General features: G+C 43.5%; 1 protein-coding gene across 4 annotated transcripts in view; it reads right to left on the minus strand.

The window, feature by feature from the left end:
• Positions 1-574: 574 nt before the first annotated feature.
• Positions 575-21,978, minus strand: part of LOC139542569 (beta-catenin-like protein 1) — a 38,417-nt gene continuing 17,013 nt past the window's right edge. For all 4 annotated transcript variants that reach the window (XM_071348159.1, XM_071348158.1, XM_071348161.1 and 1 more), the window contains exons 12-16: positions 13,931-14,028; positions 13,465-13,545; positions 4,985-5,122; positions 3,603-3,675; positions 575-988 (exon numbers count right to left, since the gene is read on the minus strand). In XM_071348159.1, the coding sequence (XP_071204260.1) occupies positions 900-988; positions 3,603-3,675; positions 4,985-5,122; positions 13,465-13,545; positions 13,931-14,028 (479 nt within the window). In that variant the 3' untranslated portion in view covers positions 575-899. The remainder of the gene's footprint in view (positions 989-3,602; positions 3,676-4,984; positions 5,123-13,464; positions 13,546-13,930; positions 14,029-21,978) is intronic.

A 21,978-nucleotide genomic window follows, 5' to 3' on the forward strand; every position in this document is an offset into this window, starting at 1 on the left:
GTAAAACTGCTGCCATCTAAAAAAAAATCTGTGGCAACGGTTTACCAGAAGTTGACAACACAAGGATTCTCACTAATTCCATTGCTCATGAATAAACCAGAGCCCACATCACAGAATCTGCTTTCCAAGCACATTTCAGGTTGTACTAAGATCTGCGAATAAGGCCTACCCGCCCCATTCCATTGGGATTGCCAAGGAAGTCATATGAACAGACATGGTGCAGTATGATACCAGCACCTTTATGTCATCCTGGGGATCCCAGGCATCAGACCACATTACCACTATCTGTAGGGTGTCACGCTGTGATTTCACAACCCAACTGCGGCAGTTCTTCTGTGTAGAGGCATACTGTATATTCAGACATCCTCCCATTAAATATGTATACTTGAGATATAAATACCATTCTAGTCTTACCAGATGATGACAAAAGGCCTGAGTAGTTGTCTATGCTTCTTTTAGGTTGTGCGTCATCATGGCCTACACGGTCTTCCCTCAACCTCTCTTACTGCTAACACAACCCTGCCAACAGCAACAAAGTGGGAAATAATTACACATAATTCACCTGCACAGAAAACAATGTGACAGCAATTTATTTTATTACTATCTCAAAAGAAGAATGGAAATGAGGTGCAAATGGGGGTTTAAAATCACAAAAACAATCTTAACAGGATGGGATTTTATTACAAAATACACAAATCAAACAACACAAACATGTGAGTCTGAGTTGCAGCTTAAGATTTCACATCTTTGTTATTATATTTTGAGTCACTATAGTCCAGCACACAGAGAGCGCAGTCAATACAGCTTCTCTGCACCTGCTGGACACTGGTATCTTCTGTCTGTGAGTGTGTGGAGACCCTCTGTCCTGGTCAGGTACTCCTCCCAGGGATTGGTTAGGGTTAGAAGTTCTCCAGCAGGTCCATAATCCTCTTCTGCTCACTCTCTTTGAACTCCTCACTCTTCCCGTCCCCAATGTTTTCAGCATACTCTGAAAAAGACAAATCCCTAAGTTTAGTTTGGCTGACTATGAGCTTTTCACGCGGTCTTCTTTTGAATCAAACCACTCCATGGGCATGGTTCCTGTAATCCACACAAATCAAAGGAATGGGAATTGAAACCTAGGAGGATGTTCCTGAATGACAATTACATAACCGCTCTTTTCCTCTCTCTCACGCCTACACAAGAATACATGCATGAACACTGAACACACCCAGTTTTCCCATACGTGTGTTAAATAACCCATGGCTTAGTGCCGAGGCCAGAATACAAAAAAGGAGAGATATAGAAAAGGCTGCAGTCTGCAACCTAAAAATCTAGGATATACATTTTTCTAAAACTTAATCTCCAACCCTATGTTCTAGCCTGTAGATCCAGTGTTGCGCTCTAGCAGTGCAGTATGTTTATTCCTATATCCCCTGACTTACACCTTGTATCTCAAGGGTACATACTTCAGCCTATATTCTCTGCCAACTCACACTAGACTCTTCTTTAACTGAGGCAAACTCGCTGTGGAACGCCAGGCAGTCACACAGGCGTAGCCTCTGAAAGCAGCAGTCTATTTGTGAGTCTAATGTGGAGGGGAGTGTGCTGTCAGAAGCCCAGCGCAGGTAGCCCCTCTTGCAGGATTACCAGTAAAGCCTGTGGACCCTTGAGAGAGGAGATCAAAAACAAAGTTTCTCTTTTAAATGCCAGAGAATAAGAGTTTCTGACAATGGCCTGAGGCAAGGGGAAAACCATGCCTTCAATAGACTGCTGGGGTGAATCATAAGGAGTTCACACAGAGGATTCATCTCCTCATGAGATTCAGTAACCATGACCATGAGCAGAAATTCAAGAGACTCACACACTTTCTAACACAGAGCGCTCTGAATCTCATACTCATGATGACTGATAGTAAAACTATACACAGTGGTATTAAGCACTAACAAAAAACAAGACTCCAAATATTTTCTTGAAGTCCTATATTCTACATCATACCCTGCTCATTCAGCCCGAATGTGTGAGAGCCAGCAGGGTTCCACAAATGACCCACACAATCCCAATATCCCCTAGAACAAGCCTCAAGAAGACAGGCCCACTCTCCAAAATCATGGGCTGGCATTCTAAGGCGCTCTTCCTGTCACTGTGTCGACCAGGAATATGGCGTGACAAACGCTGCTACCATTTGCTGGGTCACCGACTAGGGCTTCCTGCTCGATCGCAAATGTTGAACTTAATTTTCGAGCCAGTCTCACTGTCGACAAGTAGGTTAATCATTAAGGATCTCAGCCTGCAAATTTACAGAATGGAGAAACATTTGAAATGAACCACTCCTGACACTTCACCTGTCAACTCTGATGTGTCACCGATGAGGCTATGAGCTGAAGATAACAGGGAGTGCAGACTGCTGCAGTGCTTGTCAAGACACTCCGAAGAACTTCAATGCTTCATTTCTCCCAAGAATAACACCTTCAATCTGTAGGTTGTAGTCTTATGCAAGACTTTAAAACCTCAGACTGCACCGGTTGGGAGGGTATGGCAGTCACACACACGGGATCATTATGCTTCTGGATGGCATCGTCCACCACACGTGACTTCACAGGTTGGGCCCTTTTACTGAGCAGCTGTCGATCGGAGCTAGTTTAGAAAGCTACATTACATTATTAATTCCCCAACACAGTTTCATTGATACCTTGGTTCCACAGAACCTCCCACTCTGAGCTGAGGGCCAAGAGGCCCCATCTGGTGGGAGCCCATCAGACAATAAGGTCATTTCACCCGGCCTGGCCAGACCGCTGAGGCTGCTGGAGTGTAGAGGCCTGGACAGACAACCTATATCATCTGGAGCAGACAGAATGTAATATACCTAGTGTATCATTCAACAGAAGTAATAATCTAGTATTACAATTTATTCTCAAGCTCCATATTATCCATAGAACGGGTGTGAGATAATAGGCAGCAATAAAAAAATCTCTACATTTGGTCATCTCAAATTCATCAGCGGTCCACTCTAGACAGCCTTCACTTTCATTCTAAAAGATCGGGGTCAAGTTCAGAGCCATTGACATCCTCTCTGAATGTATTTAACCTGCTCATGCTGCCAAAGCCATGTCCAATGCAGGAGTCAGCCTTTTAATGGGGAAGATCAGGGATGAGCTTCCCAATCTAATGGGCACCCACACAGTGTCAGTCTCACACAGACACAGACGACACAGACGAGGGCAGCTGAGCATGAATGTAAAGTAAGTAGTAACTGTTGGCTTTCGAGGGAGACAGGGGACATGGGGCTAGTGCTGCACATCAACATGAGACTCGCTACCCTGTCCAAGCTGTGACATGATGGATGTCTCTATTTACATCACTACATGTCATCAGGGCTGAGAGCCATACCGTCCACAGCTTCCTGGTCTTAGTTGACAATGACAGAGGTTAATAAATAACTCAAAATACAAATCACATGAATATATAAACTAAAAACAGATAGTACAAATGTATTTATGCCTTTTAGGTAAAGGAAGGAAGGAGTGAGGCTGGTAAATAGGCTAGGTGTTGTATGGATTCGGAGTAGATCCATGTCAGTGCTAGTCTCTCTGCCTCTAGCAGGGTGTGGCGTGGACCCTCACCTCTCATGATGTGCCGCACCACTTTGACAGAGCCTCCCCTCAGGTTCAGGATCTGATGCACCCTCTGCTGCAGCTGAGAGGAGAAAGGACAAAGGGTCATGACTGAATCACTGATAATGCTAGCATACTGTACACTTTGCCTCTTTGTGACATTGTACAGTTACTATATCACTCAGAAGTTAAGCTAAAAAGATAGTGTCTGACACACCTTCAAATTAGTGGAATTGGCTATTTCAACCACACCCGTTGCTGACAGGTGTATAAAATCGAGCACAGACATGCAATCTCCATAAACAAACATTTGCACATCCTATGACGTGGTACCATCGCAACAAGTCAGTTCATCAAATTTCTGCCCTGGTCAACTGTAAGTGCTGTTATTGTGAAGTGGAAATGTCTGCGGTCAACAACGGCTCAGCCACGAAGCGGTAGGCCACACAACTCACAGAACAGGCCACTGAAGCGCGTAGCTCGTAAAAATCGTCTGTCCTTGGTTGCAACACTTACTACAGTTTTCCAAACTGCCTCTGGAAGCAACGTCAGCACAAGAACTGTTCAGCGGGAGCTTCATGAAATGGGTTTCCATGGCAGAGTAGCAGCACACAAGCCTAAAAATCACCAAACGCAATGCCAAGCGTCGGCTGGAGTGATGTAAAGCTCGTCGTTATTGGACTCAGGAGCAATGGAAACAAGTTCTCTGGAGTGATGAATCACACTTCACCATCTGGCAGTACAACGGACAAATCTGGGTTTGACAGATGCCAGGAGAAAGCTACCTGCCCGAATGCATAGCGCCAACTGTAAAGTTTGGTGGAGGAGGAAAAATTTTCTGGGGCTGTTCATGGTTCGGGCTAGGCCCCTTAGTTCAAGTGAAGGGAAATCGTAACGCTACAGCATACAACATTCTAGACGATTCCGTTTCAGCATTACAATGCCCCTGTGCACAAAGCGAGGTCCATACAGAAATGGTTTGCTGAGATCGGTGTGGAATAACTTCACTGGCATGCAGAGCCCTGACCTCAACCCTATACAACACCTTTGGGATGAATTGGAACGCCGACTGCGAGCTAGGCATAATCGCCTAGCATCGGTGCCCGACCTCACTAATGCTCGTGGCTGAATGGAAGTCCCCGCAGCAATGTTCCAACATCTAGTGGAAAGCCTTCCCAGAAGAGTGGAGGCTGTTAGAGCAGCAAAGGTGGGACCAACTCCATATTATTGCCCACGATTTTGGAATGAGATGTTCAACAAGCAGGTGTCCACATACATTTGGTTGTGTAGTGTACCTACAAGGTACCAAATACACGTAGCCGAATCTTCATATATACTGTGCATACAGTAGGTATTTTTCATATTTAATGTAAATCAGCCCATGGCCCTACCTGGGATATCCCTGAGTTGCTGATCTCCACCATGATATAACAGAGCAACTGGAGGACAAACAGCCCAGCATCCAGCCTCCGTAGGTAGAACTCATCCTCCATCACATCATCCAGAATCTCACCACGTTTAACCATGTCCTGTTACACACACACGGATAAAAACAGAATTAAAAAAATAATATTCAAGTGTTATTTGTCAACCTTTCCAAATCCAATCTCTTTATTGATCAAGTCAACACACATTTCAATTGATTTAAGAGTTAAGTGGCCAGGGGGTCTGCTCTGCTGCTTCTGCTCGCATGCACACCTGTATAGTTATCCATCTTAACAAAGCTGTCCATATGCCAATAACGTATAGCTGTCAAAACACAACGGCCACATTAATCATCATGAGCCATGCAACCGGACTGAGGAGAAGGGGCTTCTAGCATGTGGTGCCTAACTCCTAACCATGACGACTTGACACCTGAGAAGAACTGCAACAGAACTCTGATGTGCATGTTAGCTCTCACCCTGCTGTCAGCCCAGGTGGAGAACATGACAGTTGGCATTCTTTACTGGATATAATTGCACCAATAGACATCAGCCTCCCCCTCAGGACTAAATCTATTTTCAAGGGATATTCTGGCATCAGAGAAGGAGGCATATTGCTGGCATGCACACAGCAGCAGTCAGTGTGCTCTAGTAGTCATACACAAGGGCATCCAACAGGAATATTAATCCGTGCTCTATATATGAGCAAAAAAACAGGATCCTTTAAAAAGAGGTTTGTGATGAAAACAAACTGCTCTTCAAATGTGGATCCAGAGGGCAGTACCGTGTGCTTGACATTCAGATTCAAATACTGACGCCTGTCAGTTGACTTTATTTTGAAAGCATTACAACATTGAAGGGCTTCATTTCTTTAAATAAATCATATCAAGACACATTCAAGCTAGACTAATTTATGACGTTAAAATATCTTTAGTAGGCTAATATCAAAGACTAAACTATTTTGGGACTTGTAAGCATTTGCAACTCTAGCCTATTTAGATGTAAAACAATAGACCTACCCATGATTGAAAACAATGTTTAAAAAGACTTCTGGGGATATAGCTGGTGCAGCTTTCAGAACAAAACTCCTGCCTGTTCTGAGACGGTCATCTCATATAGGCTACTGCATCAGACCAAGTGGATAAAAATGTCTGTATATGCTAATGTATAGCGAACCCTAGGGACAAAGGGACTGGCAAACATACCAACTAGTCTGTCCTCATTACTCTGAAAATAATTGGAGTGGAGAAAAACTTTTTCAAAGGAAGCCTGGACGACTTAATCAAGGAATGAGGCCTGACAACCAACCACCAAGGAGAAAGTAATGAGGACCGATTTTCAGTCTCTTCTCCATTCCACATCCTGGTCCAGTACAGGTGTTAATATGACAACAGCAAAATGGAACAAATGCTGGCTCCATGCTTTTCCTCTGGTGGAATGCAAAGAATTAAAGTTACTTCTTCGTCAGCACTTTCCCTGAGCTTACTGTAGCCCTCCGTACGCCAGAGGGCTTACCGAATCAGTTTACTTGTGTGGTGTAAGAGTAGGTGATAAAACTTGAACGGGGAGAGATGCTGATTTTCACTTTTGATAGTTGCACAGATTAACATTTAGGCTTTTCAGAAATCAAATGGCATTTTCCTCTATTTTGATCCTAACCTAGGTAATAGAATCCCAGAAATACAGGCAACCACCTACACACACACAAACGTACATGCTTTAAGCCATCACAAGGATCAATAAGACTCCAGTGGTTGGGTGGGAGATGATGCTGCACAATAGGACCTTTCAGGCCTGATCCCTACCCAGCTCCCATCAATCCCACAGCACACAGCCCTCCTACACACAGAGGCTGAGGTAATGGATGTCTGAGCAATAGCTCCATTCTCTTAATAAGGCTGGAGCAGGTAAGGAAGACAGGAAGCAGGGATAGAGAGGAGCAAAAATAACCAACGCATTGAAACCAACCACCAACACTTAAAATTGGAAGAAAGGTAAACTACATGACCAAAAGTATGTGAACACCTGACATCAAACATGTCATTCCAAAATCATGGGCATTAATATGGAGTTGGTCCCCCCTTTGCTGCTATAACAGCCTCCAATCTTCTGGGAAGGCTTTTCACTAGATGTTGTAACATTGCTGCAGGAACTTGCTTCCATTCAGCCACAAGAGCATTAGTGAGGTTGGTCACTGATGTTGGGCGATTAGGCCTGGCTCGTAGTCGGCATTCAAATTCATCCCAAAAGGTGTTCGATGGGGTGAGGTCAGGGCTCTGTGCAAGTTCTTCCACACCGATCACAGCAAACCATTTCTGTATGGACCAAACTTTGTTCACGGGGGATTGGTCATGCTGAAACAGAAAAGGGCCTTCCCCAAACTGTTGCCACAAAGTTGGAAGAACAGAATAATCTAGAATGTAATTTAGGGCTGACCCCAATTAGTCAACTGGTGGATTGTTTGGTCGTTAGGCTGTTATTCGACCGAGATCATTTCAGTCAAGCAGTAACAAATAGATAGCACAGGAGGTCGGTGGCACCTTAACTGAGGAGAACAGGCTCGTTCTAATGACTGGAACCAAATGTTTAACAATGCGAAGGGCTCTGTACAGCTCCGCATTGACATGATTGGTTGACGGTAGGTGGGGGCGGAACATCCTGTAGAAATAACAAACTCACTTCCTTGACAACTGCTCCGCGAAGCATGAAAGCCCTGACTTCTGCTGAGGCTGTATCACCGTAAATGCTGCATGGCCATGGATTGACCATGTGCCCAGATGCACAATGCATTTCTCTCTCCTGAACGCGCACACTCCCGCCAATTTGTCCACATTCATTGTATGAATTGTTTGCGTTTGATTGTTGGTGTATATCAATTTCCCATGACCTATATCACCAGTAGTACATATCCTGATATAAGAATTCATCTACAATGTTTGTTACTTTGGTTATGGTAATTTCTGTTAATGCATTCAATATTATTATTCCAGTCTTCCCGTTATCATTGTCGGACTGGACACGTTGTTTGCAGAGTGCACAACCTATGCTACATTTGTGAGAAACAAGTATTGGTTTATTTCATTCTATTTATGAGTTTTGTCAATTTAGTCATTATCTTTTATTTGGAGAACTTCTGTCAATGTTGAGTAAGGGAATGTAGGCATATAAATGTGCCCATTTGGGGATCTGATACTACTTCTGGTTGGCTTAATGACCTGTGGAGCTTCTCAAAGCAATGTTGTTTACTTCACCTCAAACAGCAAGCAAACGAAGGTGGTTTTTACATCCATTGACAATTACAATAGTTCCTCAATGTATTTGAAAAATCTTTCCAGTTCTCTCCCTTCAATAACCACTCAACGTGAAAGGGAAAATGTCATGCTTTGATGAAGTGGAAACGTCATAAAATATTACCTGATTACTTCATATCAGTGCTTGACTTGGACTAAAATAGTTGCCGGGACTCATTTTGGGTGCCAGTACCATTTATATTTTAGAGGCAGGAGCTCCACAATATTTTTGAGCTAATATGCTAAGAGGAGTTCAAGCAGTAGAACATTTGAGGTGCTGGGACTCAGCTCCAGTGAGCTCCTGCCCAAGTCAAGCACTGCTTCTTATCCCTTGTGCAAAGCCTACAGCTGTGTCTGTCCCGAGCTCACTGGCATGGGAAACTGAGGGCCCAGAATATACAACGTTGCAAGTTCGCTAGCACAAGCATTGGGCTGGACCCACATAAGTTATTAATAGTTGATACAATGTTTCAAGTTCATTGCAGACAGGCCATGTGTAGCCAATGTGATTTACAGGACATTTAATTTGTTTAAATCAGGATATTTTCTACCTGCACACTGCAATATTTTTATTTGTTGGCGTTATGCAGGCTATTTTTACATAGTTAGCAACGGCAAAATAAGTTACTTTTTAGGTTTGTATTATTTTCCACTAGATTTGGGTGGAATTTTGATTAACCACATGACAATGATTCAGACATGAAAACATTATTATAATTGAAACTTTCACGAAGACGTGCATTTAAAACCATAAACGGCATGCAGATCGGTAGAAATGGTAAGATAAATTGGCATTCCACATGAGAAAGGTCTCCGCCGACTCCTTTAGCCAATTACCGGCTACTTCAGGAGAGTAATGGCAGAATCTGTGAAAGCCAGCAGGAGTGGGAGGAGAACAGTTGGGTCAGGTTCAGGTTTTTTTCTTCTTGTTATCTATAACTCTGGCGCCCTCGAGGCATTTGTCTAATTTCATCAAACCGTAAGCTTAAAGCATCAGACAAGCTCAATGCATATAGTTGATTTTATTAAAACACACAGGTTTTGTCTATATATGGAAAAATATACGTTATTTTTTTTGGGCCCAATCGATTGGTCAAAAGAATAGATTAATTGATTTTAGTTTTTTTGCCGGAGTCAATCCTAATGTCATCGTATGCTGTAGCGATAAGATTTCCCTTCACTGGAACTCAGGAACCTCGTCCGAACCATGAAAAACAGCCCCAGACCATTATTCCTCCCCCACCAAACTTTACAGTTGGCACTATGCAGTCGGGCAGGTAGCGTTCTCATGGCATCCACCAAACCCAGATTTGTCCATCGGACTGACAGATGGTGAAGCGCGATTCATCACTCCAGAGAACGCTTTTCCACTGCTCCAAAGTCCGGCGAGCTTTACACCACTCCAGCCGACGCTTGAAATTGTGCATGGTAATCTTAGGCTTGAGTGCAGCTGCTCGGCCATGGAAACGCATTTCATGAAGCTCCCGACGAACAGTTCTTGTGCAGACGTTGCTTCCAGAGGCCGTTTGGAACTCGGTAGTGAGTGTTGCAACCGAGGACAGACGATTTTTACACACTACGCGCTTCAGCACTTGGTGGTACCATTCTGTGACCATGTGTGGCCTACCACTTTGCGGCTGAGCCATTGTTGCTCCTAGACGTTTCCACTTCACAATAACAGCACTAACAGTTGACCGGGGCAGCTATAGCAGGGCAGAAACTTGACGAACTGACTTGTTGGAAAGGTGGCATCCTATGATGGTGCCAGGTTGAAAGTCACTGAGCTCTTGAGTACGGGCTATTCTACTGCCAATGTTGGTCTAAGGAGATTATATGGCTGTGTACTCAATTTTATAAACCTGTCAGCAATGGCTGTGGCTGAAATAGCGGAATCCACTAATTTGAAGGGGTGTCCACATACTTTTCTATATAGTGCATGATAGGCTATAGACAAGTTTGGGAAAGGCAAGAGAAAGGCTCATTTCTGGACGCTTTGAAATACTTTCTCCTTTGAAATCCTTTCAGCATCGATGCATCCAGTTACAGTGCCTTGCAAAAATGAATTCCCCTTGCGTTTTTCCTATTTTGTTGCATTACAACTTGTAATTTAAATAGATTTTTATTTGGATTTCGTGTAATGGACAGACACCAAATTTGGTGAAGTGAAATGAAAAAAAACTTGTTTCTAAAAAAATTAAAAATGGAAAAGTGGTGCGTGGTACATATGTATTCACCCACTTTGCTATGAAGCCTCTAAATAAGATCTGGTGCAACCAATTACCTTCAGAAGTCACATAATTAGTTAAATAAAGTCCACCTGTGTGCAATCTAAGAGTCACATGATCTCAGTATATATACAGCTGTTCTGAAAAGCCCCAGAGCCCGCAATACCACTAAGCAAGGGGCACCATGAAGACCAAGGAGCTCTCCAAACAAATCTGGGACAAAGTTGTGGAGAAGTACAGATCAGGGTTGGGTTATAAAAAAATATCTAAAACTTTGAACATCCCAGGGAGCACCATTACATCCATTATTAAAAAATTGAAAGAATATGGCACCACAACAAACCTGCCAAGAGAGGGCTGCCCACCAAAACTCACAGACCAGGCAAGGAGGGCATTAATCAGAAAGGCAACAAAGAGACCAAAGATAACCCTGAAGGAGCTGCAAAGCTCCACAGCGGAGATTTGAGTATCGGTCCATAGGACCACTTAAGCGGTACAATCCACAGAGCTGGGCTATACAGAAGAGTGGCCAGAAAAAAGCCATTGCTTAAAGAAAATAAGCAAACACATTTGGTGTTCGCCAAAAGGCATGTGGGTGACTCCCCAAACATATGGAAGAAGGTACTCTGGTCAGATGAGACTAAAATTGAGCTGGCCATCAAGGAAAACACTATGTCTGGCGCAAACCCAACACCTCTCATCACCCCGAGAACAATCCCTACAGTGAAGCATGGTGGTGGCAGCATCATGCTGTGGGGATAATTTTTATCCTCACATCGGCAGGGACTGGGAAACTGGTCAGAATTGAAGGATGGTGCTAAATACTGGGAAATTGTTGCGGGAAACCTGTTTCAGTCTTCCAGAGATTTGAGACTGGGACGGAGGTTCACCTTCCAGCAGGACAATGACCCGAAGCATACTGCTAAAGCAAAACGAGTGATTTAAGGGGAAACATTTAAATGTTTTGAAATGGCCTAGTCAAAGCCCAGACCTCAATCCAATTGAGAATCTGTGGTATGACTTAAAGATTGCTGTTCACAAGCGGAACCCATCCAACTTGAAGGAGCTGGAGCAGATTTGCCTTGAGGGACAAAAGTCCCAGTGGGTAGATGTGCCAAGCTTATAGGGACATACTCCAAGAGACTTGCAGCTGTAATTGCTGCAAAAGGTGGCTCTACAAAGTACTGACTTTGGGAAGGTGAATAGTTAAGCACGCTCAAGTTCTGTTTTTTTTTGTCTTATTTCTTATTTGTTTCACAATAAAAAATATTTAGCATCTTCAAAGTGGTAGACATGTGTAAATCAAACGATACAAACCCACAAAACAATCTATTTTAATTCCAGGCTGTAAGGCAACAAAACAGGAAAAATGCCAAGGGGGTGAATACTTTCGGAAGTCACTGTATGCTGTTTGCATGCAGAATGTGCAGCCCTGTATGTCTATAGCATGACCACTAGGATAGTGTGGCTACTAGAGGAGCTGCAGGTAGTTAGACTACTCCTCGTTCCCTGCCTGCAGTCAGCAGAGACCTGACTAACCTGACAGGGGCTACAGCAGTAATTACTTGTCTGCGCTAATCAATTTCACAGCAACTTAGCACTTCTCTCTGATACCATCTCTTTGCCTCGAAAGCAGAAATGAGAGAGAGAGGGGGGAGAGAGAGTGGGTGTGGAGTTGGGGGGGGGCAGATGTGGGGACTAATTCCCTGTGCCTTAACACAACCTTTAAATAGAAGATGAGATGAGTTTAATCATATGCAAACAACTGAGATTTCCAGGTTCTCAGTACTGCACTGAGGAATTTTGCCATATTGTGGTCGGTCTCAGACATGTTTTACTTTAATCAATTTCCAAGAGCATCATTATTATCACCAAGATGGAGGGATGAGGGAGGGGAAATAAGCAGCTTATTAAATTCAGGTCCGGAGGACTCCTCTGATGACGAGAAGTATACTCCTGTGGAGTAGAAAAGGAAAACATTTTGCTTACCCTAAAAAATAACACCTGAACGAGAGTGGACTAATAAAAACAGAACTGCTGACGGCAGCCAGTTGTACAAAGGAAGTGGAAGGGGCACAGAACACAGCAGGAAATGGCATCTTTATAGATAGAAGACATGAGAGAAGATCCCAGCCAGGACAGAAAAAAGATACTTAAAGTATTAGTTACCTACGTTTCTTCAATCTTTAACGAAACTAAATACATTCTCATTTTGAACAATGTACTAGGGCTATCCATGTGCATCAAGATAATGAAGACAGAAAATGTGTTCTTTGGGTGTTACTTGGTCATACTTGCACTCAAAAGTAATGGGGAATGTCAAGTCGTGTCAAGCGGTCACCCTTTAATTTACAATTTCAAATCAATGGGGGTCAAATAAAATCATTTCTCATCAGATATGAATCTTAAAGCTATCTCCCTCTTAAAACTCTACCTTCTCCTGTCCTCTCGCTCCTGCTGGAGAAGAGAATTCTCTTATCTGGCTCTTTCCATCTGGCTGAGGGAGCACAGCACAGTCTGGGCCTCACACATTCTCTGGGATCACAGGGTATCAGACTCAAACACTGCCTTGCTTACCTGTGGCTGATCGGATCTCATTGGGCATCTCTGCCTGTAACAATGGAGGGGGATTCCAGCCACAAAAAGCAAGCAGACATAACCCTCACACAGCAACATATTCTGAGTGGGTCCATGCAGCAGAAGCTGGGGAGTTTAACGTAGATAATAACATTATATTTGGGCATTGGATTTAAATCAAGGATTCCAGCCTCTCTCCAACCTAGCCGCAAGTCCTGAAGTTGTGACAATTACAAGTCTATCTAAAATGACTCTTCTATCTGGACACTTATCTGCCCTTGTTTCAGAATTATTGTCAGCCGAGGTTAGAATGCAGGCTGTTGGTAGCGAAGGGGGGTAGGGGTAGGACCCTTACGTGTTTCTCTCCTTCAATCCTCTTGTCAGCCAGCTGAACAGCTTCCAGGTACTTAAAATGCAGCTCCATCAGTCTATCAACCTGTAGGACAGAGGGAAAAGACATCAGACACCAATACAAGGAACTATGCATACAAAATCCCCAGGTAGGGAGAAAATAGAATTCAGACAGTCAGAGGCAGGCATGTAGTATGTCTACGACCGTGTCTGTAGAACCACTCAGCTAGTCTGTTGTCTCGATCACTGGTAGTGAGGTTCATAACTCTTCCCACCACAGTATCAATATTTCAGTCAATAATAGTGACCAATCACATGCTGATCAACACAAGCTCACACCTGTACCAGGGGGCTTCTATCCTAGAACTTAACATGCAAAACCCGAACATTGGGGCACATTATTCCTTATGCGCTTTAAGAATTTTTATTTTTTAATTATCTGCACAGTGGTGGATCTGTGAAGATCGCACCTTCTCACAGTCGTTCTCTGTGAACTTGCTGAGGAGCCTCGTCCTCTGCTGGGCTTTCAGGTTCCGCAGGCAGGAAGCTATGATGGAACACACGTGTTCTGCAAAGAGAAAATAACCAGATCAGTTCCACTGTGGCTTCATCAAGGTAGCCCAGCTTCATCTTCATGAGGGGTTAGAAGTAGCCTACTGTTATTGAACCCACAGTGCTAATATTATACTGTACGTAAAAATACTATGCATTTTCAGAATTCATAGGAGCAACAGACTATTGTAAAACGGATTATATTCCAAGATCAGGTTACAGTCTGGCAGTGGCAGGAATGGAAACATATAATGATTAGGACTGATGATAATTTTCTATTACTATGCAGAGATAAGCATGGAAAATCTTAGCAGGGAAAAATACAAAGTAATGAAATTTAAAAATCAATTTTCATTAAAGGCTGGCTGTAATACTCCACAACCTTTATGCTTGTCATTGAATATAATTTTCTGGTGGTGATAAAAAGCCCTTCTGTAGAGGGTGTGTGGCCATTTAATGAGCCTGGGCTCCAAAACCTCTGGTTAATTGACAAAATTAGTAACAAAAGGCAAATTGGTCCTACGAGTGCTATTGTTAACCTAATAACCAAAACACACATTTCACAGAACATTTACTCTACCCCAGTGACACCCCACTTTTGTTCCAGCTTACACCTGCATCTGACATTTAGACCTAAATCTGACAAAATAATATGCTTATGAATCGGCCATACACAAAATACTAAAACAAAAGACGGAAAAATAACATTTACATGCTGATATGAAACTGTAATTTGACAATTAATAAGAGGTCAATTTCTAAGTTCAATTTATCTTGGAAGTTGCTAAGCAACAAGCACAAGACTTGATTCTATTTTGGTTTAAGACTCATCTTCAGGAAGGTGCTCAATACTGCTCTCCCATGTGCCACTTATCAACACATTTTGTAAGAGAGATAAATGCCATACAAAGCAAGCGCACAACTCTATTCACTAGTTTTATAATTAACTGTTTGTGTTTATTATGATAGGTTTTACCATCTTAAGCTAATGTCAACAAGTGGACTGTCTACACATAATGAGGGGAATACAACTTCCGGGGACATTAGTTTGTCAACATAAGCCGAGTGGTAATTGTTGTCAGCACCTTGACACCACCGTGGGATGTTATTGATCGCTACTGGGCACTCTACACAAACAGGTGCACAAGATCGATGCTGATTAAGACATACCCTTGTCATCCAGTGAGGGGGTGTCATTAGACTACTGATGGCATGGGAGTTGCTGTCACTTCTCAAGCTTTAGGAGCTACACCATGCTGATCAGAAATCTTCAGTTTTTTTTATGAAAATGAACAGCCAAATAACTGAGCAAGGCAAGTATACAGGACCAAAGAAATACATTTAAATGGAAAAATATCACCCACCCTCTTATTATAAACTTATATTTTGGCAGTCACAGTGGTAGGCCTATTTCCCCACTAAATACTGTACAATAAGAGGGACATCAAATTCAGGAAGTAAACAGAGCAGCAGCATGTTCATCAAACAGCACCACAGAAAGGAAGTGCTGTCTCAGCTCTCCCTATCTCCAGAGGACCAGAGTCACATGGGCAGTGGGGGTGTGGTGGCTGGGTGGGTAAATTAGGACATCATTAAAGCTAGTATAAGAAGTGCCTCTGGTGAAGGACTGGGACCACTGCTAAGACTCCCTGGGCTGAGCTGCAGAAGGCTGTGGAAGAAGTACTAGTCTGCAGTCGGTGGCAGTTCAACTCAAAGTCTGAGTGTGTTACAGTACCACTTGGGCTGTGTCTTAAATGCCACCCTATTCCTTATATAGTTCAATACTTTTAACAAAAGCCATGGGCCCTGGTCATAAGTAGTGCACTATATAAGGTATAGGTTTCCATTTCAGATGCAGCCCTGGCCTTTACCCTAGGCCAGACCTGCTCCTCTCTGTTATCAGGATAGGACGATGAGGTCTGTGAATGAGTGTCTTCACTATGGCACACTCCAGAGCACCTCAATGAGAAAAGCCATTAGCCACAGGGCCATGGTCGCAGTGTGACATTCCATTTACATTTACATTTAAGTCATTTAGCAGACGCTCTTATCCAGAGCGACTTACAAGTTGGTGCATTCACCTTATGATGTCCAGTGGAACAACCACTTTACAATAGTGCATCTAACTCTAAGGGGGGGGGGGTTAGAAGGATTACTTTATCCTATCCTAGGTATTCCTTAAAGAGGTGGGGTTTCAGGTGTCTCCGGAAGGTGGTGATTGATTCCGCTGACCTGGCGTCGTGGGGGAGTTTGTTCCACCATTGGGGTGCCAGAGCAGCGAACAGTTTTGACTGGGCTGAGCGGGAGCTGTACTTCCTCAGAGGTAGGGAGGCGAGCAGGCCAGAGGTGGATGAACGCAGTGCCCTTGTTTGGGTGTAGGGCCTGATCAGAGCCTGAAGGTACGGAGGTGCCGTTCCCCTCACAGCTCCGTAGGCAAGCACCATGGTCTTGTAGCGGATGCGAGCTTCAACTGGAAGCCAGTGGAGAGAGCGGAGGAGCGGGGTGACGTGAGAGAACTTGGGAAGGTTGAACACCAGACGGGCTGCGGCGTTCTGGATGAGTTGTAGGGGTTTAATCGCACAGGCAGGGAGCCCAGCCAACAGCGAGTTGCAGTAATCCAGACGGGAGATGACAAGTGCCTGGATAAGGACCTGCGCCGCTTCCTGTGTGAGGCAGGGTCGTACTCTGCGAATGTTGTAGAGCATGAACCTACAGGAACGGGTCACTGCCTTGATGTTGGTTGAGAACGACAGGGTGTCGTTCCACAGCCTGATCACTACACCCCAAGTGATAGAAGGCTTCAAGCTTGAACACCTAGCAGTAATAACAGCTCCATTAAATGTATGTAACTTATATTATGAATTTCTGCTGATAAATAGCCTACTGCAGGTTTTAGGCCTACTTAAGCCATGCAATCCTATTGTAAACTGTTTGGTTTTGAAGGGTTCCTGTTACAGTAAATTGCACAAAGCAAAACCTTGCCACCCGTCAGGCCACTTTCTGTACCCACACTTGGATGGTTCCACGTGGTTGGTGCAACTTTGAGGGGTTGTTCGTCTAAATGCTTTCAAAGAGGAATAGAGGGTCTTCATTATTTGAAAAAATTATAAATATGGTCCGTAAGATAACTAGTGTTGAAATAAAAGGAATGGCTGAACGTGCTTAATGTTTAAATACAGTATGGTTGATTAACTGTATCGCTAATGATTTATCCAACTCTCTCCGTATCGCGATTCTATAAAACATCCGGCAGACCAATGTAATTTCAGTGAAAACATTGGGTGGTGGTCACAAAAAAATTTATTTAATTTTTTTTTTTTTTTTTTACAGCTACCAGTTACCTTCAGATGAGTCCCATGATGGTTCGGACGCTACAGAAGTTGGCACATCAGACGAGTCAACGGAGAACACCATCATATTCGTGAGAGTCTCATCTTTCCAGAGTGGTCATATTAGTTTATAGTCCAAACTGTTCGGATGGAACAGACATTTTCATGAGAAAAACGATTTCAGGAAGTCTCATGGTCGACAAACACCACTGTAGCTTGGCCACTTTCCACCGTAGATGTGGAAAGACGACAGAGATCTCAATCCACTGCATCTGCCCATGTTAAACTGGCAGATTTTGATTGGGATTTTTGTATTTATTATTGGCCTCTCGAGTGGCGCAGTTGTCTAAGGCACTGCATCTCAGTGTAAGAGATGTAAGCCCCCCCAAAAAATCTAATCAAAGTTTATTTGTCACGTGCGCCGAATACAACAGGTGTAGACCTTACCGTGAAATGCTTACTTACAGGCTCTAACCAATAGTGCAAAAAAGGTATTAGGTGAAAAATAGGTAAGTAAAGAAATAAAATAAAAAGTAAAAAGAAAGGCTATATACAGTAGCGAGGCTATAAAAGTAGCGAGGCTACATACAGACACCGGTTAGTCAAGCTGATTGAGGTAGTATGTACATGTAGATATGGTTAAAGTGACTATGCATATATGATGAACAGAGAGTAGCAGTAGCGTAAGAGGGGTTGGTGGGTGGTGGGACACAATGCAGATAGCCCGGTTAGCCAATGTGCGGGAGCACTGGTTGGTCAGCCCAATTGAGGTAGTATGTACATGAATGTATAGTTAGTGACTATGCTTATATGATAAACAGAGAGTAGCATCAGCGTAAAAGGGGGGGGGGGGCACAATGCAAATAGTCCGGGTAGCCATTTGATTACCTGTTCAGGAGTCTTATGGCTTGGGGGTAAAAACTGTTGAGAAGCCTTTTTGTCCTAGACTTGGCACTCCGGTACCGCTTGCCATGCAGTACTAGAGAGAACAGTCTATGACTGGGGTGGCTGGGGTCTTTGACAATTTTTAGGGTTTTCCTCTGACACCGCCTGGTGTAGAGGTCCTGTATGGCAGGCAGCTTAGCCCCAGTGATGTACTGGGCCGTACGCACTACCCTCTGAAGTGCCTTGCGGTCAGAGGCCGAGCAATTGCCGTACCAGGCAGTGATGCAACCAGTCAGGATGCTCTAGATGTTGCAGCTGTAGAACCTTTTGAGGATCTCAGGACCCATGCCAAATCTTTTTAGTTTCCTGAGGGGGAATAGGCTTTGTTGTGCCCTCTTCACAACTGTCTTGGTGTGTTTGGACCATTCTACTTTGTTGTTGATGTGGACACCAAGGAACTTGAAGCTCTCAACCTGCTCCACTACAGCCCCGTCGATGAGAATGGGGGCGTGCTCGGTCCACTTTTTCCTGTAGTCCACAATCATCTTCTAAGTCTTGGTTACGTTGAGGGATAGGTTGTTATTCTGGCACCACCCGGCCAGGTCTCTGACCTCCTCCCTATAGGCTGTCTCGTTGTTGATCAGGCCTACCACTGTTGTGTCGTCTGCAAACTTAAATGATGGTGTTGGAGTCGTGCCTGGCCATGCAGTCGTGGGTGAACAGGGAGTACAGGAGGGGACTGAGCACACTCACCAAATGTCAGTTAATCGCCCAGCACTAGTTAATGGACTCATGCAACTAAACTAAAACACAATGGTATATCAAATACAGGCACGCTGTGTTCCAGAATTACACATAATAACAACGGTTTAACCCCATTCGCTCAATACAGGCAGGCCACATTAAGGCCAACTGTTCATTAGACGTGACCTAGAAAAATTATGCAGATCCTCCCGTTTGAATAGAACATCTATTAGCCTTATCAAAAGGCACATCACAACAAGACATAGCATACTATAGACTGCAATGGTTGCTACTGCTGCTGGTTTCTCATAGGCTGACCACACCGCTCGCATCTCGTGTGCTCGCGTTGCAAAATAACATTTGAAATCTATGTTATTCAATTATTGCACCCACACTGCTCGCTCGCACGCGTCAACAAGAGTCTGCGTTGCTAGGGGCTAAAATAGAAGTAATACTATGAAAGTTTAGATGCCAATCCCCATATAAGTTAAACGATGAAAAGGCCTGGAAGGAGGAGAGATGACTAGAAACGATTCGGTTGACCGTTTTATGTGTGGATTAATTGTTGGAGTAGAGGACCTTGTGCACTTCAGGTAAAATAACTCAATGTTTATATCCCAGGACAAATTAGCTAGCAACAGCAAGCTTGCTAAATAAGACAAATTAGCTGGCAAGTGTAAGCTAACTAGCTAAATTGACAAATGTTTAATGCTTTTTGACCTGTTCCCAAACTATGTAATTGGGTCAGAGTTTGTTTTGATATTTTAACCTGCGTGTCGTGATCGCGTTTGGTGTAGGGAGACAAAATAAATGTATGCACAATGGCGCACGCGCGTAGCCGGTTTGGGTTCCGTGTCAGAAAGTTGCTCAATGCAGCAGTGTGCTTGACCAGCTCCAACTGCCTCCTCTCCTCCTTGGTGAATAATGAGGAAATGCACGTTGAATGTAGAACTCATCAACTTAAAAAAGACTACACCGCCACCCCACTACCACTATGCCAATCCATAGTGCCCCATCTTCCAGAAATCAGCAGCAGGAGAGAACACTAAATGCTTTCCATATCACAGCCCCTGCAGCAGAGTGGGGGACAAGTGAAAAACATTAATGAGGAAATAATACCAATCTCTGGGAGAGCTGGCGTAGCGTCGGCTGTGAACAGTCTCAGTCTAGCGTGGTGATCAGATTCATGGGTGAGGAGCTCCAAGTACCAGAGACTTTCTGTTCCAGTCCAAGAGAACCAGAAAAAGGTGACGCAATTTGACAAAGAAATGGTCCATGTTATTGCTGTATTACCATGATCAACACCTATTGAAAATAGAATCTACAAAGAAAAGCTGCTACACGTCAACCTGGAGCAGCCATTAAAGTTAGAATCCGTAGCGGTGATAATGCCACGTCCGTTTTTGATATTACAACAAGGGTGTCGGATATCACTGCACTCGCGATTTAACAGCAGAGTATGTACTACATTTTCTTTGTTACCTTAATGCTGGAGCTCCTCTCTGTCGTTTAATAAAAATGTTTAAACAATAACAAACGTGCCTGGGGCGGCCAGCAGCGATTTTTCACCTAATGCAGATCTCAGCTTTAAGTTAACATGCAAATAGAAAAGAGGGCCACGCTGCAATTGAGCTCAGAGGAGCAGTAGAGGTTAAGGGTGACAGGTCCTGACAGCTTGCCGCTGGGGAGAGATTGAACCAGAACCAGCCGTGCCCTGAAGAAAGCAATCAACCCTTAAGAGTAGACCACAGGCACCTCTGCAAAGTACAGGCTCTCATCTGTACTGTCTGAGGATCCCACTATACCTGACTAGAATAGTCCAGGGGAAGAAATCACTGACATGGCTGGGCTGTACTTCATAAGGTATTTTGATTGTCGACACCCATGTGATGCCTACACTATGGCTCCTATCACTGCTGGGTATCAGCAACAATGAAATGGATTGACCAAGTTTCAAACCAATTCAAAATAGATTTATATGCAGGTATGCATGAGTTCCCCATGATCAAAATCCCTCATTGACAACACAGGAGACTGAACAGGGCTGTAATACAGCAACTAATCATCCAGCTTGAGTTCAAAGGATTGAGACTACTGGTAGATTAAAACCAGTGTGATATTGTGCACTGATCACAATAATTGTTAACTAGACCTATCACCTAAAACAAAGTGATCTCCTAAAAACACATCTACTACAGCTCCTATTCTTCTGTCATTTCAGTATGACGTGAAAACGGGAATAATAGAGACATTAAAGAAACACCAAGGCATTAGCTCAACATCCAAGGAAAACAAAACAGACTATAAAAGGGCTGCGGTCAAAACTACTGTGCTGCTGGATGTAAATGAGCTGTTTACTTCTGTTCTACCACACTGTGTGCATCATTAGCTTGCTAAATATAGTCTGCCACCGTCTGTACATCTAGAATCTCATTCAATCTATGTACAACATTAGGACATGGAAATGAACACAGATCTAAAAAGGTAGGCTATCGGCTATCTGCAATATTTTCTTATAACATCTTCTCTTGATGTATTTGTATCTTATGTATACAAATGTCTGACAATTCGCAGCCATTGGGCCTCAGTATATTTTCAGAGGCGATTTCATGGGGATCAATCTCTCTGTATATGACAGAGAGAGGGGTTTGGAGAGTGCTTTGCCTCTTAATTACTTAGTCTCATTTGTAGCTGCTGATAATTAATTAATCTATGACTGCATTGTGTTATTCTTGAGAACCAATTTTCCCATCCGTTTTTCAATTACAGCAAAGGAGGTGCCACTCTAGGTCTAATTACTGTCACATGCTATATGACAAATCCTATGGTCATGTGGAAATCATATGCCCTCAAAACAATAGCAATTTAATACGCATTCTAAAATGTCACTGCTAAATTATGAAAAAGCGACGACTCAAAATGTTGCAAAAGTGCCAAATAGTGCTTACACTACTTTATAAATGGTTGTCACTCAAAATAATATATAAAACACAAATGATGTAAGGACA

This window comes from Salvelinus alpinus, chromosome 17, assembly GCF_045679555.1.
Source record: "Salvelinus alpinus chromosome 17, SLU_Salpinus.1, whole genome shotgun sequence".
In the NCBI taxonomy this organism is placed as follows: domain Eukaryota; kingdom Metazoa; phylum Chordata; class Actinopteri; order Salmoniformes; family Salmonidae; genus Salvelinus; species Salvelinus alpinus.